The 8,652-nt window shown below is 43.1% G+C and overlaps 1 protein-coding gene across 3 annotated transcripts in view; it reads right to left on the bottom strand.

Moving 5' to 3' along the window:
• Positions 1 to 453: 453 nt before the first annotated feature.
• The window catches only part of DECR2 (2,4-dienoyl-CoA reductase 2), a 28,822-nt gene continuing 20,623 nt past the window's right edge, over positions 454 to 8,652 (bottom strand). For all 3 annotated transcript variants that reach the window (XM_077449294.1, XM_077449292.1, XM_077449293.1), the window contains exon 10: positions 454 to 2,000. Coding sequence is in view for 2 of the 3 variants with exons in the window: in XM_077449292.1 (XP_077305418.1) it covers positions 1,966 to 2,000 (35 nt within the window). In the remaining variant the exon portion in view is untranslated. The remainder of the gene's footprint in view (positions 2,001 to 8,652) is intronic.

Below are 8,652 nucleotides of genomic sequence, written 5' to 3'. Positions count from 1 at the left end.
GATGTGCCTCTTTTAATCATCAACCATGTGAGTTGTTAAATGTTGTACCTTCATTAAATGTAACCATATTGCTACACTTAGAGGTGCCTCTCTTCTCTTTTATACTCTGTAGCTCCTGCTATAGGAGCTATTTTGCTCCGGATGGACATTTTATGGTTACACAACACATTGCTATAATATTTTTATATGGACTATAAGTATGAGTAAATGGTTGTGGAAGGAATCATTTGAGTTTCTATTATTTCTCATGAGGAAATTCGCTTTGATATACAAGTGCTTTGGATTACAAGCATGTTTCTGGAACAAATTATGCTCGCAATCCAAGGTTTTACTATACTGTCAAACAAAATATTGCAAAAAAAATAAAAAAAGGTATTTCCATCCTAAATTACTTACACGGGTTACACATACTGTACCCGTCATTAAGAAATTGCACACACACACACACAATCATCAATTAAAAATATATTTTATTTGTTAACAATTGTTCACTTTCTATACATATTATCCCTCTCCCTCACACTAAAATGCAGAGTGTCAGCAGCAGAAAGGTAAAAACTTTTTTCCCTCTATTACATTAAAAAAAAAAAAGTTACAAAGAAGAGAGCACATGCAGCAGTTCACAAATATGATCAGATGTCTAGATGCACAACCTTTACCGTTTAGAGCAGCATAGGAGGGCACAGGCGGTCTCAGGGCTGGCATATCTTGGGGAAAAAACAGCAATGGGACAAGGCTTGCTACATGTTTGATTGCTCTGTAATGTAGAAAAACCTGCCCAGGGCTGTTTTATACTGCCCCAAACACCATACAACACCAGTCCATTGAGATACATTGCATTGTCCATCTACTTGAACAAGCTGCCTAATGCACCATTAACAATAACTGGTGCTGCTGTGCACAAACTAACCACAGCAAAGTGGTGTGAATGTACACAAATCATTTCTTTTACAGATCAAAAGATGGTCATCTCATTTTTTTTTTTAGGCGCCTTTAATACCAAACTGTACCCATTTAATGATGTAAATCCATTCATGTTGCATAAAAATAAAAAAATAAGGCTAGAGTCACAATTTTGGGATACTTGATGTTTATGCGGTGTGTGCAGTATTCCGTGTTTTTTTTTTCTTCTTATGCTAGGCGTAGCGGGCAATAAGAAATCCCCCCATCTCTGCTCTAAACTGCTTCATCATTACTTGTTCGTCATCACTGATCTTTGCCCTGCCCTACTGAATTTGAATCATCCATGAAAGCTGTGGTTTAGGAACATAATGGTGTTGTCATCAGTGAGACTGCAGCTCTGGTTATATGTATGTCAAGATGCGGGTAGCACACAATTCTCCCCAGGAGATGGCACATGAAACACACTACCAGTGCTCTAATGCCGCATACACACGATCTGACTTTGACGGACTAGGTCCGGCGGACTATCCAACTGACTTTTCAGCTGAGGTCTGCCGGACTTTCAAGCGGACGGACTTGCCCATACACTATCACCCCAAAAGTCCGCGGGATTCGAACGTGTTGACGTACGACCGGACTAGAATAAGGAAGTTCATAGCCAGTAGCCAATAGCTGCCTTAGTGTCGGTTTTCATCCGTCGGACTAGCACACAGACGAGCAGATTTTTTGACCGAACTCGAGTCCGTCGGAAAGATTTAAAACATGTTTTATTTCTAGGTCCGACTTTTGGGAAAGAAAAGTCCGCTGGAGCCCACATACGACCTAATTGTCCGACGGATTCCGGTCCGCTAGACCTAGTCAGCTGAAAATTTAGATCGTGTGTACGAGGCATACGTTTCTCCCCCCCCCCAATCATATTTGCCCCAATATAACTATGCAATACATGGCCTGCATGTTCCCCAATTAAAACCACTCTGCATTAGCTGAGGAATTGAGCAGGAATGCATCAAACAAGGAAATTAGTGTTGATCAGGAGCCAACTGTCCGATTCCTGCAGCAGCTTCATTTACTCGTCTTCGCCTGAGAGGTCCACACATCTGTGAAAGAGAAGAACAAGGATATATCAGGAAGAGAATAGAAGCCGTTGAAAGTACCCACCAACTGAAAACAAGCATGCAAGGTGGTTCAAACATTTCTAGAGTTTACTGGCTGTATGACTGTTGTAGGTCAGTGACTCACTAGATAGTAGCGCTAGAATCAGCATGACAGCCTTGGAGGCGCATCTTTAAAAAGAAGTCAGCAACGTCAACTCCTAAAATTCTATCTTAAGGGCTTAAAGAGTATCTCCAGGTATGGATATTTTATAAAGTTACATTGGTCCAGCTTGTACATGCTGTACTATATCTGGCCAATGCACTTGGAAATCACTGAAGTAGACACCACTATGATCTTTTTTTGCCTCCAGGTCCAACACTGAGCGTCTGGGCCTACTGCATTCGGATCACAGGAGGTCTGCATGAAAGCAAAGCATTCTCAAATTGAATAGAGTGGAGAGGCAGTGTGGTGACATCATGCTCTCCACCTTGTCCAATCAGAGTGCACTTAGCTTTCATTCAGAAAATGCAAAGCATTCTCTGAATGGCGTTTAAGCTGAGCGGCCAACCTGTGCACAAGGACAGTCATGATGGATCAGAAAAGGGCCTTCTCCAAAGTGTTGCAACATGGTTGGGAGCGTACAACTGGCTCTTTTTGCAGCCCCCTCAATGTTGGACACTTTGTAGGGCAGCAGCAGGAGACTATGATGCAATCTGCATTCCCACACCCAGCACTAAAATTGAGCCAGTGTGGTCAGCAAAAGTGATCTCCAGCAATACCACTGACCATAAATGAAGGGGGTTGGAAAAGGCACCATCAATGTGAGTCTTTATCGCAGTCAGAGACATACAAACAATAGGGGTTGTTATTGCAGTCACTGACATCAATGCTGGGGGTTATTATTGTGCTTACTGGAATCAATGTTGGGGGTTATTACTGCAGTCACTGGCACCAGTGCTGGAGGTTATTATTGTGGTTGTGGAACCATTGTGGTCACTGGCACCAATGAGGGGGCTTATTATAGTGGTTGCTTGCATCAATGCGGGAGTTATTTCTACAGTCACTGTCAACATTGCTGGGGGCTGTGATTGCTGGCACCAAACCTGGGAGTTATTATTGCAGTCACTGGCACCAATGCTGGCAGTTATTGCAGTCACTGCCACTAAAGTTGTGAGTTATTATTACAGTCACTGGCACCAATGCTGGGAGTTATTATTGCAGTCACTGACACCAATGCCGGGGGTTATTGCGGCCCCTGACACCAATGCAAGGGGCTATTATTGTGGTGACTGAAACCAATACTGGGGGGATAATATTGCAACCACTGACACCAATGCTGGAAGATATAATTGGAGACACGCATACCAATGATGGGGCTTATTTTCCTCTCACTTTCTCCTTCATTTTCAGATAAATAGGCCGCCTAACTGAAGTCAATGTACTTTAATACTCAAAAATGAGCAAAATGAGCTGCTGCTGTGCAGCCCTCTGGAAGTGTTGGAGGCTGCACTTGCTGCCTTCTATAATAAAGTTGACCCCTGCCGTTCTAAAATGTCTTTCTATGCTGTAGCTTTAACAGTACTCTCACTGGAAAAAAAAAAAAAGAAAAAAAAACTTTGGGTACACTTGTGTGTAATTGGACAGTGCTCATTTTTTAAACTTAAATAAAAGGATTTTTGAAATTCAAAATAAACACTGAGAGCTATAAATCTCACACAAACTCGGAGCAGCGGGGAGATAAAAAGAACAGCAAATTGTGTGATTAATCATCAATATGCGAATTTCCCCAATTAGGAATTAAACACAGCATTATAATAAACAAATAAAAGAGGGATTTGCATGGCTGGAATTGTTCAGTAAAACTGTAAATGGCTTTCTGTTACTAAGAATGAAACATAATCATAGAAATATTGTGCGTCTCTCTTCGCAGCGCTATTGGATCCATTGGCTTTGGGTAGTGAAATGTCTGCAGGACGCAGTGGATCGGTTATGTACACAGACCAATCAAATCTCCTTCTCCCCTTTAATAAATAGGGTTGACAATCTCTGGTCTTCATATGTTCAAAACCAAGATTTTTTTTATTTTTATATATTGCCATTTTGCCACTCCTTAGATGTAGTGGCTGCATTCGCTTTCTTTTCTCAGGCTAAAGTACCTTCTACAAGTTGATCCTGCCAAAATTCTGTGTCCTTGTAACTTCCTGTGCCCTGAACTGAAATCTCAATCAGCCTTCCCAGTTATCTGTGAAAACACCTTCTCTCTATGTAGTGGAGGTGAGAAGATGGGGGGGGAGTTTGTAGTCCAAATCAGGAAAACAGCCTAAGGTGACAATGCTGCTCCTCTGTGGATACAGTGCAGTGAGTGAGCGTTGTCATCCAACCTAGGAAGTGTGTTACTGGCAGGCTAACCAGGTGGGAAAAAAAATGTTGCATGTTGCAGAGAAGGACCCTTCTGTGTAGATTTAAAGTAGTTGTGAAGTCAGAAGGCTTTTTACCCTAATGCATTAAGATAAAAAAAACCTTCAGTGTGCAGCAGCTCCCTCAGCCCCCCTAATACTTATCTGAGCCCCATCTCAATCCAGCAATGTGCAGGAGAAACTTGGCTGCCCGGGACTCTCCCTCCTGATTGGATGAAACACAGCAGCGGGTACCATTGGCTCCCACTGCTGTCAATCAAAATCAGCCAACGAGAACAAAGAAAGGGGTTGGGGCCAAGCCACTGCTCAGTGTCTGAATGGATACACAGAGCAGCCGCTCGGCTTGGGTGCCCCCATAGTAAGCTGCTTGTTGTGGGGGCACTCAACAAGAGGGAAGAGCCAGAAGCCCTGAAGAGGGACCCAAGAAGAGGAGGATCCGGGCTGCTCTGTGCAAAACCAACTGCATAGAGCAGGCAAGTATAGCATGTTTGTTATTTTTAAATCTTTAATATCACTTCAACTGTCTCTTTGCAGAGGTCCAACACACTCTCTGCTGAGTCAGAGCTAGAGCTCTCTAATCAGCAGGGAGCACAAGCTTTGCTGATTGACTAAGCAGAGCAGGATGTCAGACCTCTGCAGAGAGACCACTGCTTTCACACAGAGTGCAAGGGTCCTTTTCTGCAGCATGCTGGCAGGGAACAGACTTTTCTACTCTAGGCTGTGGCTGATTTCTAAAGAAAACAAAGTGTAAGGGTTTGCACACTTTTTGTTTAGCTGTACATGAAATGTATTTAATTGGTATAAACTGAACGTTAAAGTGGTTGTATACCCCTGTAGGTGATTTTTACCTACAGGTAAGTCTATAATAAGACTTACCTGTAGGGTAAAATTAATATCGCCCAAACTAATACGGTTTAGGAGATATTCACCTTGCATTAAGCCGCTGACATCAGCGGTGCAGGCGCTCTGAAGGTGCGGCAGATGTTGCCAGAAAATCTCCTTGCCGAAAAAAAAAAAAAAAGACTCCTGCGCGCATGCGCAAGAGTGAAGTCATTGTGGCTCTGGCCACTAACAGCACCAGATCCGCGAACCTGGAAGGATCACAGAGGGAAAAAGTCAGCTCCCTCAGCGGTGACCAGGAGGCGATGCAGATGCCTCGACTGAAGATAAGTGTTTCACAATGAGCTAGTATGCGGTGCATACTAGCTCTTTATGCCTTTGCCTTACAGGGTTTGTTTTTTTTGTGGGTATACAACCTCTTTAATTTGGGCTTGCAGCAGAGAAATTTGTATACTTTCTGCTTTGTTAAAATAAAAAGTGCTGGTATTATAGAAATAGGTTAATAGTGTTCGAACAGGGAACTAAGATAAAGCAGCCCGCAATCCACACAGTTAATTATCAGAACGCACGGTCATTATCAAATACTGCAGCGTCCAGAATCCTCTTCGGAATCTGCTGAGAAGCAGCTGTATAGAACAGAGTGGTGCACAATTAAGGTGCAGTCCAATTAACAACTTTATAGAAGGGTAGACTCAAGTAATAGAAGTAAAGAATCAATTGTGATTTTTTTGGTACCTAACAGCTGAACTCCTGCCAAATTAATAATAATATACATAACCAAAATACTTACATTGATCAGCCAAATCATTACAACCCATTGAGGCATGGACTCCAACAGATCTCTGAAGGTACGCTATGGTATCTGGCACCAAGTCATCAGTAGCAGATCCTCTATGTCAGTGATGGTGAACCTTGGCACCCCAGATGTTTTGGAACTACATTTCCCATGATGCTCATCCACTCTGCAGTGTACTTGAGCATCATTGGAAATGTAGTTCCAAAACATCTGGGGTGCCAAGGTTCGCCATTTCGCATGATGCTCATCCACTCTACGGTGTACTTGATCATGGGAAATGTAGTTCCAAAATATCTGGGGGGCCAAGGTTCTCCATCACTGCTCTAAGTCCTGTAAATTGTGAGGTGTGGCCTCTATGGATCATCGCTGTGTTCCTCAAACCATTCTTAAAATTCATAAGACCAGGCCACCTTCTCCCATTGCTCCATGGTTTAGTTCTTATGCCAACATGCACATTGTAGGAGCTTTGGCTGTGGACACAGGTCAGCATAGTCGCCCTGAGCTTCGATGCACAGCGTGTTCTGACACCTATCCTAAACATCATTAACTTTTTCAACAATTTAAGCTACAGCAGCTCTTCTATTGGATCGGACTGCACAGGCCAGCCTTGAGCCTTCTGCTCCCCACATGCATCAGCGAGTCTTGGCCACCCATGACCCTGTCACCAATTCCTTTCTTAGACCACTACAAATCGGGAACACCCAACAAGAGCTGCAGCTACGGAGTTGCTCAGCCCTAATCGTCTAACCCAGGGGTCTCCAAACTATGGCCCTCCGGCTGTTGCAGAACTACACGTCCCATGAGGCATTGTAAAAATCTGACCTTCACAGACATGACTAGGCATGGTGGGAATTGTAGTTCCTGAGCGACTGGAGGGCCATAGTTTGGCGACCCCTGCTCTAACGATTACAGTTTGGACCTTGTCAATGTCACTCAAATCATTACGCTCGCCCATGTTTTCTTTCAACACATCAACTTTACTTGCTGCCTAATATATCCCACCCACTTTCAGATATGAACACATATAAATCAATGTTGTTGACTCTACTGGTTAGTGGTCGTAATGATATGGCTGATCGTGTATAAGTAAAATACTTTGCCTGCCACAATATCCAAAATTGTGTTCAGGCAGTCTTCTATAGTTACAATGCATAGGTGGGGGGCCCTATTTTTTCTATTATGAAAGAGCAATATAGCTTGGTCACCTAATCACAATTAGAAAGCCGTGAACTTTTCATTCCAAAATCTTTATTGGCTGCATTCCAGCATATGCAGTGTAAAAATGTTAACGCGTTTTGGCCACTGTGGCGTTCCTCATAGCATAACATCCACATCTGAAAAATCAGGACATATATATATATATATATATATATATGTAAAACCGCTCTACAGTTAAAAAGAGGACCTCCAGCTCCCCCTCCCCCCCAAAAAAAAATAAACGTCAGCAGCTACAAATACTGTAGCTGCTGACTTTTATTATAAGGACACTTAACTGTCCAGGAAGCCTGTGATTTCCTCACTGGAGCCGATTCTTCAATTGGTTTTGGGAGCAGACATCGGCATCCTAAGTAAGGGTAATAGGCAGTGGTTTTCTACTGGGTGTGCGCGAGTCGTGGTGCACGATGTGAATGGTTTTGCAGTCTTCTGGGACTTGTGTCTGTCTCAGAAGATTGCGGGGGGAAGGAGATGCAATGAACATCCTCCACCGCAATGCATCTAACCGGAGGCGGGAGTGGGTACCTGTCAAAACCAGGTATCCAATTCCCCCTGCAAAATGCCTAATGTGGCAGTGAAGAGGTGGAGGGGGATACAACCAAGCAGAATGTCCCTTTTTTGGGTGAAGTTGCGCTTTAATTACATACAGAGGTGGGGCTACATGCTTCCATGCCCTTTGGTAACCTCCATGCCCCTGGACCAACACACATCCTTACAGTTGGACCTTTACCCTCCGGACTACACTATTATAGTCAACTCTACACAAACCTGGACAAAGCATTTACAGGAAAACAATAAATATGCTGAGGTCACCATTGGTAAAAAAAAAAACATGTCCCTCCTTGTTAGAAGATCCAGAAAAAAGGAAGTTGAAATGACATGCAAATCTTCCCCTTCCTAAAAAAGTCAAAATGTGCCCCGCCTCTGTAATGGTGATTGAGGCCACCTATTACATCAAAGGACTAATTAAAAAGCAGGAGGGGGTGATGACAAGACCACCACATTACAGATAATTGTAAATAACATTTTTTAAACTATATATTTGAATTTACTGAACAGATTGAGATGACATCTTTAATGTGGACTTGTCATTGACTTTTTATTTTTTTTAAAGATGTACCTTTTCGGATTAAAAAGTAATACTCTACTTTTGCTCCAGTGTAAATCACCACCTCACCAATGTGAACTGCTCCCATTCCCATACCTTCATTTTCACAGGTCCTTGCATTGGCATATGTTAAAAAATGTGCCAATTCATCTAGTGTGAATGGACCCTAAGGCCGCGTACACACGCGCGGACTGTTCGCCCAACTTTGTCCGTCCAACAGTTTCGGCAAACAGTCCGCTCAAACTTAGCATGGACGGACATGGCCACACACGACGGAC

Source organism: Lithobates pipiens, unplaced genomic scaffold, assembly GCF_037356315.1.
Source record: "Lithobates pipiens isolate NorthernLeopardFrog02 unplaced genomic scaffold, aLitPip1_a1.2 Scaffold_22, whole genome shotgun sequence".
Lineage (NCBI taxonomy): Eukaryota > Metazoa > Chordata > Amphibia > Anura > Ranidae > Lithobates > Lithobates pipiens.
The sequence above is the reverse complement of the archived record's forward strand: the minus strand, read 5'-3'. Positions and strand labels throughout refer to the sequence as shown.